The sequence below is a fragment of the Anomaloglossus baeobatrachus genome, chromosome 12, assembly GCF_048569485.1.
Source record: "Anomaloglossus baeobatrachus isolate aAnoBae1 chromosome 12, aAnoBae1.hap1, whole genome shotgun sequence".
Classification (NCBI taxonomy): Eukaryota; Metazoa; Chordata; class Amphibia; order Anura; family Aromobatidae; genus Anomaloglossus; species Anomaloglossus baeobatrachus.
Genome location: NC_134364.1, coordinates 45,068,060 through 45,094,416, shown reverse-complemented (window position 1 = coordinate 45,094,416; position 26,357 = coordinate 45,068,060). Strand labels below are relative to the sequence as shown.

The 26,357-nt window shown below is 49.9% G+C and overlaps 1 protein-coding gene and 1 long non-coding RNA gene across 3 annotated transcripts in view; one reads left to right on the top strand and one right to left on the bottom strand.

Annotated features, from left to right (window-relative positions):
* The window catches only part of LOC142258003 (uncharacterized), a 370,341-nt gene that overhangs the window by 88,956 nt on the left and 255,028 nt on the right, over positions 1 to 26,357 (bottom strand). The gene's annotated exons all lie outside the window — the stretch shown is intronic.
* Positions 1 to 26,357, top strand: part of LRRC9 (leucine rich repeat containing 9) — a 267,576-nt gene that overhangs the window by 85,199 nt on the left and 156,020 nt on the right. For both annotated transcript variants that reach the window (XM_075330387.1, XM_075330386.1), the window contains exons 8-10: positions 5,840 to 5,995; positions 13,973 to 14,196; positions 17,290 to 17,421. In XM_075330387.1, coding sequence (XP_075186502.1) covers positions 5,840 to 5,995; positions 13,973 to 14,196; positions 17,290 to 17,421 — 512 coding nt within the window. The remainder of the gene's footprint in view (positions 1 to 5,839; positions 5,996 to 13,972; positions 14,197 to 17,289; positions 17,422 to 26,357) is intronic.

Below are 26,357 nucleotides of genomic sequence, written 5' to 3'. Positions count from 1 at the left end.
TTAGTCAAAATAGGGTATACAGTGATACCTCAACAAAACACCACCCCTCATATACACCATATTTTTTCAGAAATAACATTTCATCCTCTTTATCTCTTCAAGCTGCACATGTGGAGCCTAATGGAGGAAGAATATGGAGATACAGGCATGGCCATATGTAACAGAGCTAGAATATATAGCAACAATACGGCCATGTTCATAAACCTTTACTGTAACTGATGAAGAGGAAAATATCACAATAGTATATAGACCTGCCACAAATGGTCTCTGATCTGCATGTAGGATGTGGCAGAGCAGGAAGAGCTGATCAAATTGATATCTTTTTGTGGGAAAAGAGTCAGTAAAACTTATTTTTATCATGGATATCTGTGGAGTTTGTATGCCTAAGAGTCCAGTGGGTGGTCCTACATGCATGTTCAAGCAGAAATAGCTGTTAGTCAATAGTAGCACCGCCCACTGGACTCATGTGTACAGAGCACCAGGAATTTTCATGACTAAATTCAGGTTATACTGAATCTTTATCCATCCACCTATATAGCATTCTGTTCCGTTTCCCCCTCTTTATACCACGGTGTTCACAGATCAGACTGCATGTACAGCCAGGTTCCCTTTAAATTAGAGCATCACCTTACTATGAGAATAATTGCAGCAAGGTAAAAAAAATGGATGAACTTAAAAAAACAAACCCCCCCAAAAACTTACAATGAAGGTGTTTTGTGGTATCTGGTGAGAAGCCTCTGGTTCGGATGAGCAGATCTTAAGCAGTACAGACAGGTGGCTTTGGTGCGACAAGGTGGCTGAGTTGGTTGTGCAGTAGCATCCGAGATGTTAATAGTGTGTCATGGGGTATGAAATAACAAAACAGGGGCTCCTAGGCTGGCCCTCAGACTTGAGACCCTGCGCTGTCCCTTATCTCAGAGGTAGACTTGATGGTAGCTAGCTCTAAGCCCCGAGCATGACCCTGACTCCTGTCCATGGCCTGATCTTACTCCTCCCTCTCCCCCACCTTTGCGGTGGGCTGGAAACACAGTAACAAACCCCACAAACAGAGACAAGAGAGAACAAAAACTCATACACACTGCCCTCAAACACAAAGGAGAGACTATACGTGTACAGAGGAATAAAGAAAAAGGAAGGATGTAAACTCACAACAGGGGAACTTCCACACCACTCAAAATAGCAACTACAGATCACCCCGAACTGGATCACCACCAAGACTGGAATCACTGAAGCTATTATTGGCGTTGAGTAGCGAGGGCCAGGATCTTATATAGGGAGGAGATGGCTGTGATTGGTAATTAGCAACCTGAGCTCCTAGCAGGGTTTCACAGTTCCTGCAGGACTGAGGAACAGAGCACATTAAACAGCCGGCACCCAGCTCTGGCTGAACAACTAGGAAACATCAGGCCAAGACTTTCGCATTACTGAGATAGGAGATGGCAGTTGGTGCTGATGAGATTCCATGTAGATAGAGGTAGGGGACGGAGCTCTGCATCTAGCTCCTCCCTCTGCATCTAGCTCCTCCCTCCATCATAGACTCTCATGAGCACCAAATGCCATCTCCTATCTCAGTAATGGGAAAGTCTTCACTGAACACAGATTTTGCCTCAGAATTGAAATCTTTGATAATGACTGATCAATTCTGGCAAAGAAAGAAGCAGATTTGTGTGATAAGATATTTTACAAAGTTACTTATTTTTATGTATACTATTGATATATGAAATAATTAAAATAACGTTTACACCTTAAGCAAAGTATCAGTAGCCCGGCACCATGATTCTATCAGAGTGCATCAGGTTTCTACAGCAACCTGATGGAAAGGAGAAGAGACAGGACTGGCAAGTGAAGTGGAGCAATGCAGAGCTCAGTGCTGGAACCGGAGCACTTCAGCAACATCAGGACTGCTCCGAAACAGAACAAGACTCAGAGATTGCATCACTTGATCTGGTTTCAATGTCACTGGGTGGCTCTGAGGGATCATGTGATACTCTGTAGGCCGGATTCATCAAAGCTTTCACACCAGAATTCGGGAAAAAATGCAAAAAGTTCAAGGCTGTGCGCAAAAATGTTGTAACTTTTGGCGTTGTTACACCATTTCTGCCCAGCTCCAACAGCGTCGCTAGGGGTGGGCAGGGAAATGGTGACTATCGGTCTTCAAATTCTGACAATTACCACTGTTTGCTATGTCACAAATCTTACTCCAGCAAGGACCGGAGGTACAGGTCACTTGTTCTATGGTCCTGACTCATCGAGAAGCGTACGCCTCTTAATGAATCAAGGGGCATCGGATTCCACTCTGCCCCCCTGATCAAGACCATCAGAACCAACACCAATCCCGATGAATTGGGACTTATGTCTTAACAGAACCAGGAAGTGGTTTACTGTATTTTTCGGATTATAAGACGCACTTTTCCTCCCAAAACTTTGGGAGGAAAATGAGGGGTGCGTCTTAAAATCCGAATGTAGCTTACTGGGTGCTGCCGGCGCTTGTCAGTACGTCGCTGTTGTGTGCATCGGCTCCACTCTGTTCGGCTCTGCTCGGCGCGCAGCTGCTATGTGCTGCTCGGCGCACGGCTGCTATGTGCTGCTCGGCTGCTATGTGCTGCTCTGCGCGCGGCTGCTATGTGCTGCTCGGCGCTCGACTGGTCTGTTCTGCTTGGCGCTCGACTGGTCTGTTCTGCTTGGCGCGCGGCTGCTATGTGCTGCTCGGTGCACGGCTGGTCTGTTCTGCTCGGCGCGCGGCTGCTATGTGCTGCTTGGCGCGAAGCTGCTTTGTGCTGCTTGGCGCGGCTGCTTTGTGCTGTTTGGCGGGCGGTCATTCTGAAGATATCAGGCATTCAAATAATGGCGAAAAAAACAAAAAGCCAGCACCAAATGTGCACTACAGCACTAAACATTCCAAACTGTACTTATTATAAAAATTTTTTTGAGATTTTTGGCAAAAAATTGCAATTTCTTGAGCTGCTTCGCCACGTCACGGCAAATCTCATTTGAAGCAGTCCTACACTAAAATATTTTTATAAAATGTGCCATACGGCCTCACATATGAATAGTAGAACTGCTCTTAGCAGCACTCACCTGGTCTATTTCAATCCCGTACCCATGACTGAGTCATGGCTGTGGGCGGGACAGGTCCAAGCAAATGCCGCATGAAGTAAATAGCCTGTGGACAAAGCCTGATGACTTAATGTGAACAGTCACCAACCGCCAAAATCCAGACAGATGGAATACATCCCAAATTGGGGTGCATAGCAAGGTGGAGGTCAACCACCGACCAATTCAATGAAGAAAAAAACAAAAAGCCAGCACCAAATGTGCACTACAGCACTAAACATTCCAAACTGTACTTATTATAAAAAATTTTTTGAGATTTTTGGCAAAAAATTGCAATTTCTTGAGCTGCTTCGCCACGTCACGGCAAATCTCATTTGAAGCAGTCCTACACTAAAATATTTTTATAAAATGTGCCATACGGCCTCACATATGAATAGTAGAACTGCTCTTAGCAGCACTCACCTGGTCTATTTCAATCCCGTACCCATGACTGAGTCATGGCTGTGGGCGGGACAGGTCCAAGCAAATGCCGCATGAAGTAAATAGCCTGTGGACAAAGCCTGATGACTTAATGTGAACAGTCACCAACCGCCAAAATCCAGACAGATGGAATACATCCCAAATTGGGGTGCATAGCAAGGTGGAGGTCAACCACCGACCAATTCAATGAAGAAAAAAACAAAAAGCCAGCACCAAATGTGCACTACAGCACTAAACATTCCAAACTGTACTTATTATAAAAAAATTTTTGAGATTTTTGGCAAAAAATTGCAATTTCTTGAGCTGCTTCGCCACGTCACGGCAAATCTCATTTGAAGCAGTCCTACACTAAAATATTTTTATAAAATGTGCCATACGGCCTCACATATGAATAGTAGAACTGCTCTTAGCAGCACTCACCTGGTCTATTTCAATCCCGTACCCATGACTGAGTCATGGCTGTGGGCGGGACAGGTCCAAGCAAATGCCGCATGAAGTAAATAGCCTGTGGACAAAGCCTGATGACTTAATGTGAACAGTCACCAACCGCCAAAATCCAGACAGATGGAATACATCCCAAATTGGGGTGCATAGCAAGGTGGAGGTCAACCACCGACCAATTCAATGAAGAAAAAAACAAAAAGCCAGCACCAAATGTGCACTACAGCACTAAACATTCCAAACTGTACTTATTATAAAAAAATTTTTGAGATTTTTGGCAAAAAATTGCAATTTCTTGAGCTGCTTCGCCACGTCACGGCAAATCTCATTTGAAGCAGTCCTACACTAAAATATTTTTATAAAATGTGCCATACGGCCTCACATATGAATAGTAGAACTGCTCTTAGCAGCACTCACCTGGTCTATTTCAATCCCGTACCCATGACTGAGTCATGGCTGTGGGCGGGACAGGTCCAAGCAAATGCCGCATGAAGTAAATAGCCTGTGGACAAAGCCTGATGACTTAATGTGAACAGTCACCAACCGCCAAAATCCAGACAGATGGAATACATCCCAAATTGGGGTGCATAGCAAGGTGGAGGTCAACCACCGACCAATTCAATGAAGAAAAAAACAAAAAGCCAGCACCAAATGTGCACTACAGCACTAAACATTCCAAACTGTACTTATTATAACAAATTTTTTGAGATTTTTGGCAAAAAATTGCAATTTCTTGAGCTGCTTCGCCACGTCACGGCAAATCTCATTTGAAGCAGTCCTACACTAAAATATTTTTATAAAATGTGCCATACGGCCTCACATATGAATAGTAGAACTGCTCTTAGCAGCACTCACCTGGTCTATTTCAATCCCGTACCCATGACTGAGTCATGGCTGTGGGCGGGACAGGTCCAAGCAAATGCCGCATGAAGTAAATAGCCTGTGGACAAAGCCTGATGACTTAATGTGAACAGTCACCAACCGCCAAAATCCAGACAGATGGAATACATCCCAAATTGGGGTGCATAGCAAGGTGGAGGTCAACCACCGACCAATTCATTAGAGCAGTTCTACTATTCATATGTGAGGCCGTATGGCACATTTTATAAAAATATTTTGGTGTAGGACTGCTTCAAATGAGATTTGCCGTGACGTGGCGAAGCAGCTCAAAAAATTGCAATTTTTTGCCAAAAATCTCAAAATTTTTTTTATAATAAGTACAGTTTGGAATGTTTAGTGCTATAGTGCACATTTGGTGCTGGCTTTTTGTTTTTTCTTCATTCAAATAATGGCGCCTAGAGTCAGCGCCTGCGCAGATGGAGCTCTCAGCTCAAGCTGTCATCTGCGCACGCGCCGACTATGACCGCCATTGTTTGAAGCCCTCACCGTAGACCGCCGACATCTTCAGAATGGCCGGTGACTCCCTGCCCCCCCCCCGCACACAGAGCAGAGCGGCGTCACCGGCCCCGCACAGAGCGGCATCATCGGCCCCGCACAGAGCGGCGTCACCGGCCCCGCACAGAGCAGAAACCGCAGTGAGTATCTGGGCTGCATCACCCCGCTCCGCTGCTGCCCCCTCTCCCTGGTAATACACCGCCAGATTATAAAACTGACCCCATATTTTGTTTCACCTTTTTGTTTTTTTCTCCAAATTTGGGGTGTGTCATAATCTGGTGCGTTTTAAAAAACGAAAAATACGGTATATTTTGCTCCCATCTGACACTTTTGGGCTGTATAGTAGATGTAATTATACTTACTAATATATGAGGCTACATCAGCATGAAACCACACAGCCAAAATATTTGTGGGATGTGTTGCTGAAATTTAGCAAATTTAGGGTGACCTCTATTTATACAATTTATAGTCTACAGTGATGAAAAAACTGATGTACTATAACATGCGAATGAAGACAGTCCACAGGCAACTAAGGGAGGAACTAGAGAAACTGGGAGACCTGAAGAAGAAAGTGAAACAGGCACCAAGTGACAGAATAAAACGACTGATCTTCCAAGTAAAAACGGTAAGTACTGAGCGGCTGCCCGTCTTTCATATTTTAATATCACAAAGGTACCATCTGTATGAAAAGAAAATCATCTGTCACAAGGACCATTGGGATAGTAGGAAACTGGGATTCCTATGCTGACCCTCAAGCTAGGGGGCCCTAAGCAGTCCCTAATCTCAGCAATACTCCTAATGGTGGAGAGGCATGAGTCTCCTTCATGGTCATCCTCCTGACAAGTCCTGATCTGATAGTCACTCCCCCAGGGAGGGATAAGACAGGAGTGATATGAAACCCACAGAAATAGACAGACAGGGGAAACCAAAACTCTGTCACTCAACACGCACACACAGAGGTATAAGACAATAAAAGATTAGGAGGAAAACAAGAGCAGAAAGGAAGCATCAAAACAGGGGTAAATTCCACAATCACTCAAAGCAAAAGGCACAACTTTCACCAGAAAGTCTGAGACACCAAAGCTCACATATCAACATAAACAAACTATAGCTGACATGGGTAGAAGATTTCATCCAGCATAAATAGGAGGGGAGCAGATGTGATTGGCTTTCCCACCACGTGATCTAAGAAGCAGTCTATCAATGATTGACTCTTGCTAGCCTGCCTATCAATCAGTACAGAGCAGGTCGACGCCCGAGTCTGCCTGTGTTGATCCCAGACACGAGAGAAACCATCGGACGGAGAGTCAGAATCTGCAATCTGAAAAGAGACCGCCGCAGCCATGATAGTTGGCGAAGTTTGGCCAAAACTCTGTGGGACTTCATCCCACTAGTTTTTCAATAGTTGATGTGGGTGATATCACATTTACAGTATGTGACCGCTGCAGCCAAACATTTGGCTCTGTGGTGTGGAACCATCTATTTGCCCAGTGATTGGTTGCAATGGTCACATACTGTCAGCATGGCTCTTACACAATTCAATGCATTTTATGTGAACATATTTGAGGCTTTACTCCCTTGCCAGTGCTAGTCATCCACATGCTACCAGTTTGACTCACTAACCATATACAGACATGTCATATTCTGTGGAACAAAGAGGGGGGGAGCCAGCACTGCCTGAGAATAGCATGCAAAAAAAGGTTTTTAGTGTAAATTCACAATTATTCCAACTGTACTATAATGCAAACTGAGATTTTTAGCAAATGATTGATCGATAATTTGAGCCGCCCCTGCCAACGTCAAGGCAAATCTCTATAGGGGGTCCTACTCTATATTTATATTTTCAATGTGCCATACGGCTAACTAATTAAATTAAAAGTAAGCTTTAATATGGTTCTACTTTTAATGAATTTTTTAGGCCGCATGGCACAATGAAATATTAAATATAGAGTAGGACCCCCTATTGAAATTTGCTGTGACGTGGCAGGGGTGGCTCAAAAGGCTGATAATTTTTTTTGCTAAAAATCTCATTTTTGTATTGTAATACAGTTGGAATTTTTTGTGAATTTTCACTTTTAATTTTTCGCATGCCATTTTTCAAGCAGTGCTTGCTCCCCCCCCCCTTCTGATGTATATTCTGTGCAACTATTCACATGTCACTTGTCTTTTAAGTCTGATAGTCCCTATAATAAAAGGGGAAACGTCCTGCAGACAGACTATGCCAGTGGAAAAAATGCAAACAGCACACCCATGGCATCCGTTTTTCACTGATGGGTTACTATAGAAGGTTTGAAAAACCTTCTTTTGTTGCCAAAGAAGGGAATTTTGTTTACTTACCGTAAATTCCTTTTCTTCTAGCTCCAATTGGGAGACCCAGACAATTGGGTGTATAGCTATGCCTCCGGAGGCCACACAAAGTATTACACTAAAAGTGTAAAGCCCCTCCCCTTCTGCCTATACACCCCCCGTGCTCACGGGCTCCTCAGTTTTGGTGCAAAAGCAAGAAGGAGGAAAAAAATTATAAATTGGTTTAAAGTAAATTCAATCCGAAGGAATATCGGAGAACTGAAACCATTCAACATGAACAACATGTGTACAAAAAAAACAGGGGCGGGTGCTGGGTCTCCCAATTGGAGCTAGAAGAAAAGGAATTTACGGTAAGTAAACAAAATTCCCTTCTTCTTTGTCGCTCCATTGGGAGACCCAGACAATTGGGACGTCCAAAAGCAGTCCCTGGGTGGGTAAATAATACCTCATAATAGAGCCGCAACCGGCTCCGTCCTACAGGTGGGCAACCGCCGCCTGAAGGACTCGCCTACCTAGGCTGGCATCTGCCGAAGCATAGGTATGCACCTGATAATGTTTCGTGAAAATGTGCAGGCTCGACCAGGTAGCCGCCTGACACACCTGCTGAGCCGTAGCCTGGTGCCGCAAAGCCCAGGACGCTCCCACGGCCCTGGTAGAATGGGCCTTCAGCCCTGAGGGAACCGGAAGCCCCGAGGAACGATAAGCCTCGAGAATTGGTTCCTTGATCCACCGAGCCAGGGTTGATTTGGAAGCTTGTGTCCCTTTACGCTGGCCAGCGACAAGGACAAAGAGTGCATCCGAGCGGCGCAGGGGCGCCGTACGAGAAATGTAGAATCTGAGTGCTCTCACCAGATCTAACAAGTGGAAATCCTTTTCACATTGGTGAACTGGATGAGGACAAAAAGAGGGTAAGGAGATATCCTGATTGAGATGAAAGGGGGATACCACCTTAGGGAGAAAGTCCGGAACCGGACGCAGAACCACCTTGTCCTGGTGAAACACCAGGAAGGGGGCTTTGCATGACAGCGCTGCTAGCTCAGACACTCTCCGAAGTGAAGTGACTGCTACTAGGAAAACCACCTTCTGCGAAAGGCGTGAGAGAGAGATATCCCTCATTGGCTCGAACGGTGGTTTCTGAAGAACCATCAGCACCCTGTTCAGATCCCAGGGTTCTAACGGACGCTTGTAAGGAGGGACGATTTGACAAACCCCCTGCAGGAACGTGCGTACCTGTGGAAGTCTGGCTAGGCGCTTCTGAAAAAAGACAGAGAGCGCAGAGACTTGTCCCTTAAGGGAGCCGAGCGACAAACCCTTTTCCAATCCGGATTGAAGGAAGGACAGAAAAGTGGGCAAGGTAAACGGCCAGGGAGAAATACCCTGAGCAGAGCACCACGACAGGAATATTTTCCACGTCCTGTGGTAGATCTTGGCGGACGTTGGTTTCCTAGCCTGTCTCATAGTGGCAATGACCTCTTGAGATAATCCTGAAGACGCTAGGATCCAGGACTCAATGGCCACACAGTCAGGTTGAGGGCCGCAGAATTCAGATGGAAAAACGGCCCTTGAGACAGCAAGTCTGGTCGGTCTGGTAGTGCCCACGGTTGGCCGACCGTGAGATGCCACAGATCCGGGTACCACGACCTCCTCGGCCAGTCTGGAGCAACGAGGATGGCGCGGCGGCAGTCGGCCCTGATCTTGCATAACACTCTGGGCAACAGTGCCAGAGGAGGGAACACATAAGGGAGTTGAAACTGCGACCAATCCTGAACTAAGGCGTCTGCCGCCAGAGCGCTGTGATCTTGAGACCGTGCCATGAATGTCGGGACCTTGTTGTTGTGCCGGGACGCCATTAGGTCGACGTCCGGCATTCCCCAGCGGCAACAGATCTCCTGAAACACGTCCGGGTGAAGGGACCATTCCCCTGCGTCCATGCCCTGGCGACTGAGAAAGTCTGCTTCCCAGTTTTCTACGCCCGGGATGTGAACTGCGGATATGGTGGAGGCTGTGGCTTCCACCCACAGCAGAATCCGCCGAACTTCCTGGAAGGCTTGCCGACTGCGTGTCCCGCCTTGGTGGTTGATGTATGCCACCGCTGTGGAGTTGTCCGACTGAATTCGGATCTGCTTGCCTTCCAGCCACGGCTGGAACGCCTTTAGGGCAAGATACACTGCCCTTATCTCTAGAACATTGATCTGAAGGGAGGACTCTGTCTGAGTCCAAGTCCCCTGAGCCCTGTGGTGGAGAAAGACCGCTCCCCACCCTGACAGGCTCGCGTCCGTCGTGACCACCGCCCAGGATGGGGGCAGGAAGGATTTCCCCTTCGACAGAGAAGTGGGGAGGAGCCACCACTGAAGGGAAGCTTTGGCTGCCCGAGAAAGGGAGACGTTCCTGTCGAGGGACGTCGACTTCCTGTCCCATTTGCGGAGAATGTCCCATTGAAGAGGGCGCAGATGAAACTGCGCAAAAGGAACTGCCTCCATTGCTGCCACCATCTTCCCTAGGAAGTGCATGAGGCGCCTCAGGGGGTGTGACTGACTATGAAGGAGAGATTGCACCCCTGTCTGTAGTGAACGCTGTTTGTTCAGCGGAAGCTTCACTATCGCTGAGAGAGTATGAAACTCCATGCCAAGATATGTCAGTGATTGGGCCGGTGTCAGATTTGACTTTGAAAAATTGATGATCCACCCGAAACTCTGGAGAGTTTCCAGAGCAATGTTCAGGCTGTGTTGGCATGCCCCTTGAGAGGGTGCCTTGACAAGGAGATCGTCTAAGTAAGGGATCACCGAGTGTCCCTGAGAGTGTAGGATTGCCACCACTGTTGCCATGACCTTGGTGAAGACCCGTGGGGCTGTCGCCAGGCCAAAAGGCAGTGCCACGAACTGAAGGTGTTCGTCCCCTATGGCGAAGCGCAGGAAGCGCTGATGCTCTGGTGCAATCGGTACGTGGAGATAAGCATCTTTGATGTCTATTGATGCCAGGAAATCTCCTTGGGACATTGAGGCGATGACGGAGCGGAGCGATTCCATCCGGAACCGCCTGGTTTTCACATGCTTGTTGAGCAGTTTTAGGTCCAGAACGGGACGGAAGGATCCGTCCTTTTTTGGCACCACGAACAAGTTGGAGTAAAAACCGTGACCCCGTTGCTGAAGAGGAACAGGGATCACCACTCCTTCCGCCTTCAGGGTGCCCACCGCCTGCATAAGAGCCTCGGCTCTGTCGGGGGGCGGAGATGTTCTGAAGAAACGAATCGGAGGACGAGAGCTGAACTCTATCCTGTAACCGTGAGATAGAATGTCTCTCACCCATCGGTCTTTTACTTGTGGCAGCCAGGTGTCGCAAAAGCGGGAGAGCCTGCCACCGACCGAGGATGCGGTTTGAGGAGGCCGAAAGTCATGAGGAGGCCGCTTTGGGAGCGGTTCCTCCGGCGGTCTTTTTAGGACGTGACTTAGACCGCCATGCATCGGAGTTCCTCTGACCTTTCTGAGGCCTTTTGGACGAGGAAAATTGAGACCTGCCCGCGGTCCGAAAGGACCGAAACCTCGATTGTACCTTCCGTGGTTGAGGTCTGTTTGGTTTGGACTGGGGTAAGGATGAATCCTTTCCCTTGGATTGTTTAATGATTTCATCCAATCGCTCACCAAACAAGCGGTCGCCAGACAATGGCAAACCGGTTAAGAACTTTTTGGAAGCAGAGTCTGCCTTCCATTCACGTAGCCACATGGCCCTGCGGAGTACCACCGAATTGGCGGATGCCACCGCCGTACGGCTCGCAGAGTCCAGGATAGCATTAATGGCGTAGGACGCAAACGCCGACGCCTGATTGGTTAAGGACACCACTTGCGGGGCAGATGTACGTGTTACTGCATTAATCTGCGCCTGACAAGCTGAGATAGCTTGGAGCGCCCATACGGCTGCGAATGCTGGAGCAAAAGACGCGCCTATAGCTTCATAGATGGATTTCAACCATAGTTCCATCTGTCTGTCAGTGGCATCTTTGAGTGAAGCCCCATCTTCCACTGCAACTATGGATCTAGCCGCCAGTCTGGAGATTGGAGGATCCACCTTAGGACACTGAGTCCAGCCCTTAACAACCTCGGGGGGGAAGGGATAACGTGTGTCCTTAAGGCGCTTGGAAAAACGCTTGTCTGGACAGTCTCGGTTTTTCTGGATTGCCTCTCTGAAGTCAGAGTGATCCAGAAACATATTTAATGTACGCTTTGGAAACCTGAAACGGAATTTCTCCTGAGAAGCAGACTCCTCAATTGGGGGAGCTGGGGGAGAAATATCCAACACCTGATTGATGGTCGCTACAAGGTCATTCACTACTGCGTCACCTTCAGGTGTATCTAGGTTGAGAGCGGCTTCAGGATCAGAATCCTGATCTGATACCTCCGCTTCATCCTCCAGAGAGTCCCCCTGCTGGGACCCTGAACAGTGTGATGAAGTGGAGGGAATTTCCCAGCGACCCCGCTTGGGCGGCCTGGGACTGCGGTCCGTGTCAGAGACCTCACCCTGTGACCTATGGGTTACCCCAGGGGCACTTTGCTGTTCCAAATGAGGGGGACCAGGGGTCAAGGATTGGACAGTGCCCGGGGCCTGAATCACCGGTCTGGACTGCAATGCTTCCAGTATTTTAGCAGACCATTTATCCATACTCTCAGACAGTTTGTCAGCAAAGGCTGCAAACTCTGTCCCTGTCACCTGGACAGTGGTAGCAGGTGGTTCCACCTGGGCCACCTGTAGCAGAGGCTCCGGCTGAGTAAGTGCCACAGGGGCCGAGCATTGCACACAATGAGGGTCAGTGGAACCTGCCGGTAGTACAGCTGTACAAGAGGTACAGGTTGCAAAGTACGCCTGTGCTTTGGCACCCTTGCTTTTTGCAGATGACATGTTGTCTCCTCTGAGAACAACCAGGAGGGTATATAGCCAAAAATCAACAGAGCGACCGTACAGTGCAAATGTATAGCCTATAAGCCTATATATATATATACACTTCGGTACTCAGTGGGGCCAGCACCACAGGTGCTGCTTACCGACCGCTGAGAGCGGTTGTGTGATCACCAGATTCCCTGCCTGGGTCTCCCTGTGTTGTCTCTCCTCTCCAGCGTCTGAATCGCTGACAGGAATGGCTGCCGGCGTTCTGTGGGGAGGAGGGGACCGTGGGCGTGCCCAAGAAAAGTGCGGGAATCTAGTGCCCCAGTGTACTGAGTGAGGAGGGAGGAGTATACTAATGTATGCTCCAGCCCTCGGCGCTGACCATCTGTGCAGCGTCCCGCCCTTCCCCTGACTGGCAGGCCTGTGGGCGGGAATAAACGACACTAGGCCGCAGAAGCCGGGGACTAAAGTTATAAGCGCGGCCGGCAATAAGCGCGGCCGCGCGGTAGTCCCCCGGCGCACTAACACCTCCAGCAGTGCTGGAAAGTGTCTGGCACAAGCGCTCCATGCGCGATAGTCCCCGGCGCACTAACACACCCAGCAGTGCTGGAAAGTGTATGGCACAAGCGCTCCATGCGCGATAGTCCCCGGCGCACTAACACACCCAGCAGTGCTGCAATGTGTATGGCACCAGCGCTCCATGCGCTGTCCCCACGGGGACACAGAGTACCTCACAGTAGCAGGGCCTTGTCCCTGACGATACCCGGCTCCTATCCAGCAGATTCCCAGGGGCTGCGGAGGGAGCACGGTCCCAGTGCCTGGAGACCGATCCGGTTCCCACTTCACCCAGAGCCCATTAAGGGATGGGGAAGGAAAACAGCATGTGGCTCCTGCCTGTGTACCCGCAATGGGTACCTCAACCTTAACAACACCGCCGACAAAGTGGGGTGAGAAGGGAGCATGCTGGGGGCCCTGTTATGGGCCCTCTTTTCTTCCATCCGACCTAGTCAGCAGCTGCTGCTGACTAAACAGTGGAGCTATGCGTGGATGTCTGCCTCCTTCGCACAAAGCATAAAAACTGAGGAGCCCGTGAGCACGGGGGGTGTATAGGCAGAAGGGGAGGGGCTTTACACTTTTAGTGTAATACTTTGTGTGGCCTCCGGAGGCATAGCTATACACCCAATTGTCTGGGTCTCCCAATGGAGCGACAAAGAAAGAATTTTTGATGACACAAGCATGGTTAAATAGGACCTAAACTGACACACGTAGGTGGAAAAAAATGACTGACTTAGTTAAGGGTTAATATTAGTGCATAAAACACCAGCATTCCTGTGAATCAGTGCGGCACACCCTGCACTGTGCACGGATCTGACTTTTTCAGCCGTCCAATAATATATGTTATTGTCTTGTTCTCTTATAGCTAGAAGGAATCCTATCGGGCAATGACCTACAGGCTCCAAATAAGCACCAAAAAAACGTTTCCAAATCTTGCGATCTTATTGAACCACAGAGAGATGTTAAGGACTGTAACTCATGGAGAAATCAAGAAAGTAACGGAACCGACTCAGACCTGAAAGAGCAGATGTGCCGAAAGTTGTGTGCCCTGAAGGAGCGAGTACAGTTCTGGACACGGAGGATGGACGAGTGAGTGATGGACCGGGGAGATTCGCTCGTTATCATCCGGCCGGTGCTTACAGTCACTGGCAGTGGTCTGGGATATTAGGTGGATAAAGGGTGCTTTACACGCTGCGACATCGCTAGCGATAGCACCCGCCCCCGTCGCTGTTTTGTCATGGAGGTGATCGCTGTCGTAGCGAACAATATCGCTACAGCAGTGTCACATGCACATACCTGCTTAGCGGTATCACTGGAGACACGGAACAATCTCTCCTTTAAGGGGGCGGTTCGTGCGGCGTCACTAAGCGGCCGCCCAATAGCAGAGGAGGGGCGGAGATGAGCGGGACGAACATGCCGCCCACCTCCTTTCTTCCTCATTGCCGGTGGACGCAGGTAAGGAGATGTTCGTCGTTCCTGCAGTTTCACATATAGCGATGTGTGATGCCGCAGGAACGAGGAACAACCAGCGGCATGTACCACCAACAATATTATGAAAAGGAGCGATGTGTCAACGATCAACAATTTTTGACGTTTTTGCAATCGTCGATCGTCACTCCTAGCTGTCACACGCTGCGATGTCGCTAACGACGCAGGATGTGCGTCACAAACACCGTGACCTTGACGATATATCGTTAGTGATGTCGCAGCGTGTAATGCCCCCTTAAAAGGAGATCCTTGTATAATGGAAGGTGCAGCAGCTCTCTAAAATCCTGGAGTTAGGGGTGCTTCACACACAGCGAGCTCGCTGCCGAGATCGCTGCTGAGTCACGCTTTTTGTGACGCAGCAGTGACCTCATTAGCGATCTCGCTGTGTGTGACAATGAGCAGCGATCTGGCCCCTGCTGTGAGATCGCTCCTCGTTACACACAGCCCTGGTTCGTTTTCTTCAAAGGCGCTCTCCCACTGTGACACACAGATCGCTGTGTGTGACAGCGAGAGAGCGACAAATGAAGCGAGAAGAGGGAGCAGGAGCCGGCGTCTGACAGCTGAGGTAAGCTGTAACCAAGATAAACATCGGGTAACCAAGGTGGTTACCCGATATTTACCTTAGTTACCAGCCTCCGCAGCTCTCACGCTGCCTGTGCTGCCGGCTCCGGCTCTCTGCACATGTAGCTGCATTACACATCGGGTTAATTAACCCGATGTGTACTGTAGCTAGGAGAGCAAGGGGCCAGCGCTCAGTGTGCGCGGCTCCCTGCTCCCTGCACACACAGCTAAGCGGTGTGCGCTGGTAACTAATGTAAACATCAGGTAACCATACCCGATGTTTACCTTAGTTACCAGTGTCCGCAGCTTCCAGACGCCGGCTCCGTGCAAGCGCAGCGTCGCTTGCACGTCGCTGCTGGCTGGGGGCTGTTCACTGGTCGCTGGTGAGATCTGCCTGTTTGACAGCTCACCAGCGACCATGTAGCGATGCAGCAGCGATCCTGACCAGGTCAGATCGCTGGTCGGATCGCTGCTGCATCGCTAAAGTGTGAAGGTACCCTAAGGGCTCTTGTCTGAATCCCTAGGATAGAAGCGTAAAATATTATAGCAGCTGGTCTAGGGGAGTATAAGGATTAATCTCCATATTCCTGCTGTGCAGTGAAAATGTAGTGTCAGCATCCCTGGTGGTCTAGAGCAGTGAACATCTAATGTCAGCATCCCTGGTGGTGTAGGGCAGTGAACATCTAATGTCAGCATACCTAGTTGTCTAGGGCAGTGAACATCCAATATCAGTATCCCTGGTGGTCTAGGGCAGTGAACATCTAATGTCAGCATTCTTGGTGGTGTAGGGCAGTGAACATCTAATGTCAGCATACCTAGTTGTCTAGGGCAGTGAACATCCAATGTCAGTATCCCTGGTGGTCTAGGGCAGTGAACATCTAATGTCAGCATTCTTGGTGGTCTAGGGCAGTGAACATCTAATGTCAGCATCCCTGGTGGTCTAGAGCAGTGAACATCTAATGTCAGCATCCCTGGTGGTCTAGGGCAGTGAACATCTAACGTCAGCATCCCTGGTGGTCTAGGGCAGTGAACATCTAATGTCAGCATCCCTGGTGGTCTAGAGCAGTGAACATCTAATGTCAGCATCTCTGGTGGTCTAGAGCAGTGAACATCTAATGTCAGCATCCCTGGTGGTCTAGGGCAGTGAACATCTAATGTCAGCATCCCTGGTGGTCTAGAGCAGTGAACATCTAAAGTCAGCATCCCTGGTGGTCTAGGGCAGTGAACATCTAACATCAGCATCCCTGGTGGTGTAGGGCAGTGAACATCTAATGTCAACATCACTGCTGGTCTAGGGCAGTGAACATTTCATGTCAGTACCTCTAGTCTTCTAGGGCACATAAAAGGGTTTTTCTTAATATGCCTGGTGGTCTAGGGCAGTGTTGATGTTAATTAGTCTATTCCTGGTTGTCTAGAGTAATGTAGAGATTAATGTAAAGATCCCTGGAGGTGTTGGCATTAAAGGAGTAATGTCTCTATCCCAGCCAGGTAGTCTTGTCAGTTACAGTACATTCACCTGGTGGTCTAGGGCAGTTAGGAGTCTGTCAGCATGCCCTGTAGTCTAGCGGAGTGTTGGGGTAGTTTCCCTGGTGGTGTAGGGAACTGAAGGGGGTAATGTAAGAACTATAGTGGTCTAGAGCAGGTAAGGAGTTACTGTAAATATATCCCTGGTGGTCAGAGGCAGTTTAATGCTGCATACTTCACATGGCAATCCTGGCAGATGTTTCATCTCCTGGTTTCCTACCTGCAATAATTAAAATGTTGAGGACAGGAAGGAGTTTGAGGTGACCATATACCTGTACCTTTTGTCTCTATGATGGGGCAGAGCGACTCAGGAACACTTTGCCTACTCATTAAAGGGACTGTCCACTACTAGGACAACCCCTTCTCATTCCACATGTTGGGGGTGCTCAGGAAGCCTGCATGGGAGAAGATTTTTCCCTATACAGAGGTAATTTGTGAGCTGTTCAGAAACTAAATCGTCCCGGTCACCTCCAGGTGCATGGCTCCCCCCTGAGCTGTCGGGTAGCACTGTATCTGCAGACACTGATCGATTGCTGCAAGTATGACAGCGTCTCAAGGAGGTTCGAAAAAAAATAATCTGTGCATGTCTTTCTTCTATTAATGTATCAGGATAGACACTTCTCATGAGAATGAGGTTGTGCGGACCCAGCGAAGCTTTGATCTCTTGGCCCAGTTCTTACAGACGGAGCTGGAAACCGTAGGGAATGTTCGCTTTGAAGAAGGCGCTCCATCAGATTCATGGTAAGCTCGGGTCCTGACAGCTTTTATTTCACGTCCTGTAGATAATTCCTAGAGTATTGCTGTTGTGTCTGGCAGATTGATGCATTGTGGGGCAGATAACAGTGAATATATTAAGTAAAAGCCTACAATTGCTTAACGGTACAAAGCCCAGCAGATCCTGAATGCTCAGCTTGTGACCGGAGCAATGTAAAAATGAAGGGGCTGCCGGGAGTTACAAAACCATACGTGAAAACTGGCAACTTAATGGGGCTTCCGCAGACAATCTCTGCCCTAGCCACTCCATTTATCAGGTCACGGGGAACACCATGGTGCTCACCCCTGTACAAGGATCTGTCCTTGACTTCAGAAGTCTCTGGGTTGCATCCTTTTACACACATTTGTGCAAATGCACTTTTCATTGTTTCTTTGTCGCTCCATTGGGAGACCCAGACAATTGGGTGTATAGGCTATGCCTCCGGAGGCCGCACAAAGTATTACACTAAAAGTGTAAAGCCCCTCCCCTTCTGCCTATACACCCCCCGTGCTCCCACGGGCTCCTCAGTTTTTTGCTTTGTGCGAAGGAGGCAGACATGCACGCAAGCTCCACAGCTTAGTCAGCAGCAGCTGCTGACTATGTCGGATGGAAGAAAAGAGGGCCCTTAACAGGGCCCCCAGCATGCTCCCTTCTCACCCCACTCTTGTCGGCGGTGTTGTTAAGGTTGAGGTATCCATTGCGGGTACGGAGGCTGGAGCCCACATGCTGTTTTCCTTCCCCATCCCCCTTAGGGCTCTGGGTGACGTGGGATCCTAATCGGTCTCCAGGCACTGAGACCGTGCTCCATCCACACCTCCTGAGGACTCTGCTGGATAGGAGCCGAGTATCGTTCAGGGACATGGCCCTGCTACTTTGAGGTACTCTGTGTCCCCGTGGGGACCACGCACAGCAACACTCCAGCATTGCTGGGTGTGCTAGTGCACCGGGGACCGCGGCGCTGACCGCGTTTGTGCCATTACACACTGCAGCGTCGCTGAGTGTGTTAGTGTATGGGGACTGACGCGCTGACCGCCGCTGCCATTGTTATCACTGCGGCGCGGCTGGGACTGTTAGTGCGCCGGGGACTTCCGCGCCGACCGCGCTTATACGGCGGCCGCGCTTATAACTCGAGTCCCCGGCTTTTGCGGCCTAGTCTCTTTTTCTTCCCGCCCCCAGCCCTGCCAGTCAGGGGAAGGGCGGGACGCTGTACAGGACGGCAGCACTGAGGGCTGGAGCATGCTTTGCATACTCCACCCCCCTCACTGTGCACAGTGGGGCACCAGTTCCCGCACTTTCTGGGTCACGCCCACGGCTCCCTCCTCTCCTCAGGACGCCGGCAGCCATTCCTGTCAGCTCCTCTGACGCTGCAGAGGGGAGACAAGCTCTGGGGGACCCAGGCAGGGATTCTGGTGGCCACACAACCGCTTTAAACGGGCGGTAAGCAGCACCTGAGGTGCTGGCCCCACTTGTGCAGAAGTGTAATTATAGATTATATGTTTATAGGCTATACTTTACACTGTATGGTGCACGGTTGATTTCTGGCTATATACCCTATTGTGTTGCTCAGAGGAGACAACAGCATGGCGCCCACAAGAGGCAGGGGTGCCAAAACACAGGCTTACTATGCTGCCTGCGCCGCATGTACGACCTCGCTACCGGCAGGTTCCACTGACCCTCATTGTGTGCACTGCTCGGCCCCTGTGGCACTTGCTCAGCCGGAGCCTCTGCTAAGGGGGGCCCAGGGGGAACCACCAGCTAACACTGTCTAGGTGACAGGGACGGAGTTTGCAGTTTTTACTGAAAGACTTCTGAGACTATGGCTAAGATACTAGAAGCCTTGCAGTCCAGACCGGTATCTCAGACCATGGGCACTGTGGAATCATTGCACCCTGGTCCCCCTCAGTTGGAACAACAATGTCCTCCCGGGGTGTCTCATAGATCCCAGGGTGAGGTCTCTGACACGGACCGCAGCCCCAGACCGCCTAAGCGAGCTCGCTGGGAAATCCCCTCGACCTCATCACATTGTTCAGGGTCTCAGAGGGAGGACTCTCTATATGATGAAGCGGAGGTAGCTGATCAGGATTCTGATCCTGAGGCAGCTCTCAACCTTGATACTCCTGATGGTGACGCCATAGTGAATGATCTTATCGCGTCCATACATCAAATGTTGGATATTTCTCCCTCGGCTCCTCCAGTAGAGGAGTCAGCCTCTCAGCAGGAGAAATTCCGTTTCAAGTTCCCCAAGCGTACAACGAGTATGTTTCTGGATCACTCCGACTTCAGAGAGGCAGTCCAGAAATACCGAGTTTGTCCAGATAAGCGTTTTTCCAAGCGCCTTAAGGATACACGTTATCCCTTCCCCCCCCTGACGTGGTCAAGGGCTGGACTCAGTGTCCCAAGGTGGATCCTCCAATCTCCAGACTGGCGGCTAGATCCATAGTTGCAGTTGAAGATGGGGCTTCGCTCAAGGATGCCACTGACAGACAGATGGAGCTCTGGTTGAAATCCATCTATGAAGCTATTGGCGCGTCTTTTGCTCCAGCATTCGCAGCCGTATGGGCACTCCAAGCTATTGCAGCGGGTCAAGCGCAAATTGACGCACTCACACGTACGTCTGCGCCGCAAGTGGCGTCCATAACTTCTCAAACGTCGGCATTTGCGTCCTACGCTATTAATGCTGTCCTGGACTCTGCGAGCCGTACGGCGGTTGCAGCCGACAATTCGGTGGCAATACGCAGGGCCTTGTGGCTACGGGAATGGAAGGCAGATTCGGCTTCCAAAAAAGTGCTTAACCGGTTTGCCATTTTCTGGCGACCGTTTGTTTGGTGAGAGGCTGGATGAAATCATCAAACAATCCAAGGGAAAGGAAACATCCTTACCCCAGGCCAAACCAAAATTACCCCAACAGAGGAGGGGACAGTCGAGGTTTCGGTCCTTTCGGGGTGCGGGCAGGTCCCAATTCTCCTCGTACAAAAGGCCTCAGAAGGATCAGAGGAACTCCGATCCATGGCGGTCTAAGTCACGCCCTAAAAAGACCGCCGGAGGTGCCGCTACCAAGGCGGCTTCCTCATGACTTACGGCCTCCTCACACCGCATCCTCGGTCGGTGGCAGGCTCTCCCGCTTTTCCGACATTTGGCTGCCACAGGTAAAAGACCGTTGGGTGAGAGACATTCTGTCTCACGGTTACAGGATAGAGTTCAGCTCTCGTACTCCGACTCGATTTTTCAGAACATCTCCGCCTCCCGAGCGAGCCGATGCTCTTCTGCAGGCGCTGGGCACTCTGAAGACAGAACGAGTGGTGGTCCCTGTTCCTCTTCAGCAACAGGGTCACGGTTTTTACTCCAACCTGTTTGTGGTTCCAAAGAAGGACGGGTCTTTCCGTCCTGTCCTGGACCTAAAACTGCTCAACAAACACGTAAAGGCCAGGCGGTTCCGGATGGAATCCCTCCGCTCCGTCATCGCCTCAATGTCCCAAGGAGATTTCCTTGCATCGATCAATATCAAAGATGCTTATCTCCACGTACCGATTGCTCCAGAGCATCAGCGCTTCCTGCGCTTCGCCATAGGAGACGAACACCTTCAGTTCGTGGCACTGCCGTTCGGCCTGGCGACAGCCCCACGGGTTTTCACCAAGGTCATGGCTGCAGTAGTTGCGGTCCTCCACTCTCAGGGTCACTCGGTGATCCCTTACTTAGACGATCTGCTGGTCAAGGCTCCCTCTCAAGAGGCATGCCAGCACAGCCTCACCGCTACTCTGGAGACTCTCCAGAGTTTCGGGTGGATCATCAATTTTCCAAAGTCAAATCTGACACCGGCCCAATCGCTGACATATCTTGGCATGGAGTTTCATACCCTCTCAGCGATAGTGAAGCTTCCGCTGAACAAGCAGCGTTCACTACAGACGGGGGTGCAATCTCTCCTTCAAGGTCAGTCACACCCCTTGAGGCGCCTCATGCACTTCCTGGGGAAGATGGTGGCAGCAATGGAGGCAGTCCCTTTCGCGCAGTTTCACCTGCGTCCTCTTCAATGGGACATCCTACGCAAATGGGACAGGAAGCCGACGTCCCTCGACAGGAACGTCTCCCTCTCTCAGGCAACCAAAGCTTCCCTTCGGTGGTGGCTTCATCCCACTTCATTATCGAAGGGGAAATCCTTCCTACCCCCATCCTGGGCGGTGGTCACGACGGACGCGAGTCTGTCAGGGTGGGGAGCAGTTTTTCTCCACCACACGGCTCAGGGTACGTGGACTCGGCAGGAGTCCTCACTTCAGATCAATGTTCTGGAGATCAGGGCAGTGTATCTAGCCCTAAAAGCGTTCCAGCAGTGGCTGGAAGGCAAGCAGATCCGAATTCAGTCGGACAACTCCACAGCGGTGGCTTACATCAACCACCAAGGAGGAACACGCAGTCGGCAAGCCTTCCAGGAAGTCCGGCGGATTTTGATGTGGGTGGAAGCCACGGCCTCCACCATCTCCGCAGTTCACATCCCGGGCGTGGAAAACTGGGAAGCAGATTTTCTCAGTCACCAGGGCATGGACGCAGGGGAATGGTCCCTTCACCCGGACGTGTTTCAGGAGATCTGTTGCCGCTGGGGGATGCCGGACGTCGACCTAATGGCGTCCCGGCACAACAACAAGGTCACGGCATTCATGGCACGTTCTCACGATCACAGAGCTCTGGCGGCAGACGCCTTAGTTCAGGATTGGTCGCAGTTTCAACTCCCTTATGTGTTTCCTCCGCTGGCACTGTTGCCCAGAGTGTTACGCAAGATCAGGGCCGACTGCCGCCGCGCCATCCTCGTCGCTCCAGACTGGCCGAGGAGGTCGTGGTACCCGGATCTGTGGCATCTCACGGTCGGCCAACCGTGGGCACTACCAGACCGACCAGACTTGCTGTCTCAAGGGCCGTTTTTCCATCTGAATTCTGCGGCCCTCAACCTGACTGTGTGGCCATTGAGTCCTGGATCTTAGCGTCTTCAGGATTATCTCAAGAGGTCATTGCCACTATGAGACAGGCTAGGAAACCAACGTCCGCCAAGATCTACCACAGGACGTGGAAAATATTCCTGTCATGGTGCTCTGATCAGGGTTTTTCTCCCTGGCCATTTGCCTTGCCCACTTTTCTGTCCTTTCTTCAGTCCGGATTGGAAAAGGGTTTGTCGCTTGGCTCCCTTAAGGGACAAGTCTCTGCGCTCTCTGTGTTTTTTCAGAAGCGCTTGGCCAGACTTCCACAGGTACGCACGTTCCTGCAGGGGGTTTGTCACATCGTCCCTCTTTACAAACGTCCGTTGGAACCCTGGGATCTGAACAGGGTGCTGATGGTTCTTCAGAAACCACCGTTCGAGCCAATGAGGGATATTTCTCTCGCACGCCTTTCGCAGAAAGTGGTTTTCCTAGTAGCAGTCACTTCACTTCGGAGAGTGTTTGAGCTAGCAGCGTTGTCATGCAAAGCCCCTTTCCTGGTGTTTCACCAGGACAAGGTGGTTCTGCGTCCGGTTCCGGAATTTCTACCTAAGGTGGTATCCCCTTTTCATCTTAATCAGGATATCTCCTTACCCTCTTTTTGCCCTCATCCAATTCACCAATGTGAAAAGGATTTGCACTTGTTAGATCTGGTGAGAGCACTCAGATTCTACATTTCTCGTACGGCGCCCCTGCGCCGCTCGGATGCACTCTTTGTCCTTGTCGCTGGCCAGCGTAAAGGGTCACAGGCTTCCAAATCAACCCTGGCTCGGTGGATCAAGGAACCAATTCTCGAAGCTTACCGTTCTGCTGGGCTTCCGGTTCCCTCAGGGCTGAAGGCCCATTCTACCAGAGCCGTGGGTGCGTCCTGGGCTTTGAGGCACCAGGCTGCGGCTCAGCAGGTGTGTCAGGCGGCTACCTGGTCGAGCCTGCACACTTTCACGAAACACTATCAGGTGCATACCTATGCTTCGGCGGATGCCAGCCTAGGTAGGCGAGTCCTTCAGGCGGCGGTTGCCCACCTGTAGGACGGAGCCGTTGCGGCTCTATTATGAGGTATTATTTACCCACCCAGGGACTGCTTTTGGACGTCCCAATTGTCTGGGTCTCCCAATGGAGCGACAAAGAAGAAGGGAATTTTGTTTACTTACCGTAAATTCCTTTTCTTCTAGCTCCAATTGGGAGACCCAGCACCCGCCCCTGTTTTTTTCTGTACACATGTTGTTCATGTTGAATGGTTTCAGTTCTCCGATATTCCTTCGGATTGAATTTACTTTAAACCAGTTTATAATTTTTTTCCTCCTTCTTGCTTTTGCACCAAAACTGAGGAGCCCGTGGGAGCACGGGGGGTGTATAGGCAGAAGGGGAGGGGCTTTACACTTTTAGTGTAATACTTTGTGCGGCCTCCGGAGGCATAGCCTATACACCCAATTGTCTGGGTCTCCCAATTGGAGCTAGAAGAAAAGGAATTTACGGTAAGTAAACAAAATTCCCTTCTTTTGAGGCGGTCAAAAATGACAAGTTTTCTACTGGAAACCACTTCAGAAAATACTCCTTTTTGGTTTCTTAGCTGTTTCGAAGAGTGTTTCCAAGTGTAGCTTTTTTTCACCTTGAAGCACTTTTTGCCGCTTTTTGATTGGACCGGGTTTAGTTTGGAGCGTTTTCCATCAGCAGCCTCTCCACAGAAGTTACACGTGCTCTCTTTTCTCCCACAAGGCGTTTTTCAAAACCTGGAAGCGGTAAGAAAAATGCTTAAAGGACGGAAGATGGCCAACAACTCATTTATTTTTCTCTACACAAATGAATAGGAAGAATGTTTCAAGCGGTCTTTGAGCAATTTTTCAGTGCAAACCCACTCCTAAAAAACTTCTCAAAAAACTCTGTGCATGTACCCAAAGAGCAGCTGCTGGCCAGTGGAAAGAATTAGCAATGGGATGATTAATAAGCCAGATTAATCCCAGTGACAGAATGAGCAGGTAAGGGTGCCAGGGTCAGAATCAGCAGGCAGTGAAGGGGTTAAACAATCCAGGGACAGGTGAATTTAGCCTAATATGACAGTTGTATATTCTGGTCTGGCTTAAAGGGTTATTCCTATCTCCAATATCTTATTCCTTCAGGGCTGGAGACCTGCATTTGGGATGGGAATTGTGGACTTAATGCCCTGTTACACGCAACGACGTATATAACGATATATTGCCGGAGTCATGGATTCCGTGACGCACAGCTGGCATCGTTAGCGACATCGTTGCATGTGACAGCAAGGAACAACCGTTAACGATGGAAAATACTCACCTTATCATCCATCGTTGACACGTCGTTCCTTTTAAAAAATCATTGATTGTTGATCTCGCAGGTTGTTAGTCGTTCCCGAGGCAGCACACATCGTTACGTGTGACACCTCGTGAGCGACGAAGTACATCGTACCTGCGGCTGCCGGCAATGAGGAAGGAAGGAGGTGGGCGGGATGTTACGTCCCGTTAATCTCCGCCCCTCCGCTTCTATTGGGTGACCGCTTAATGACGCCGCTGTGACACCGAACGAACCGCCCCCTTAGAAAGGAGGCGGATCGCCGGCCACAGCGACGTCGCTAGGCAGGTAAGTCCGTGTGACGGCTCCTAACGATTTTTTGCGCCACGGGCAGCGATTTGCCCGTGACGCACAAACGACAGGGGCAGGTATGCTCGCTAGCGATATCGCAAACGATAACGCTGCGTGTAACACCCCCTTTTGGCTATGTGCGCACAGTGCGTTTTTCGTGGCGTTTTTGGGCTCAAAACTGCATGACTTTGCTTCCCCAGCAAAGTCTATGACTTTTCATTTTTGCTGTCCGCACACAACTTTTTTTTAAGCTGCGTTTTTGAGCTTAAAAAAAAATGGTCATGTCAATTCTTTCCTGCGTTTTTCTGCCTTTTCCCCCCCATGCATTGCATTGGAAAAACACAGAAAAAGGCAGAGATCAAAATCGCAGCAAAACGTAGCCAAAAACGCACCAAAATGCAGTGCGGTTTTTGCTGCGGGTGTGTTTTTATGCGTTTTTAGCAGCCAAAAACGCAGCGTCAAAAAAATGAAGCGCTGCGCACATAGCCTTAGAAGGGTTATTCCCATTTCCAAGATCCTATCCCAATATGTAGTAGGCATTCTAATAACAATATTAGGAAAATCCTCTAATTAGAAATGTAGTATAGTTCTCCTGATATAGCCATGTCACTGACATCATGTGCAGGGCATTGCAGCTTGGGTATGCATGGTTACAGCCACTCATATAATGACAGTTAGTTGCTCATGGTCATAACCATGGACACCTAAGCTGCAATGCCCTGCACATGAGGTAAGAGACATGGCTATATCAGGAGAACTATACTACATTTCTAATTGGAGGTATTTGCTAATATTATTATTATACCTACTACATATCGGGATAGGATCTTGGTGATGTGGACTTAAAAGTGTATTCCCTATTCCCATCCCGACTGCGGGTGTCCTGCCCTGAACTAATAGCCTCATAGGCATAAATGACACTGTTAGTTTGGTCAGGGGACTACCAATTGTGGCCGTAACACAGATCAGAAAAATATACCATTGGTTGCGTGACTTTAGCCTTAAACAGCAGAGTAGTATATGAGCCAGGTCTGATATCAGGATGTCAGAATAAAGGCCGCTTTACACGCTACGAGATCGCTAAAGTGATCTCGTTGGGGTCACGGAATTTGTGACACACATCCGGCCGCATTAGCGATATCGTTGCGTGTGACACCTATGAGCGATTTTGAATCGTCGCAAACACGTGCAAAATCGCTAATCGGTGACATCCCCCCTATTCCCGATTATCGTTGCTGTTACAGGACGCAGGTTGTTTGTCGTTCCTGCGGCAGCACACATCGCTATGTGTGACACCGCAGGAGCGAGTAACCTCACCTTACCTGTGGCCACCCGCAATGAGGAAGGAAGGAGGTGGATGGGAT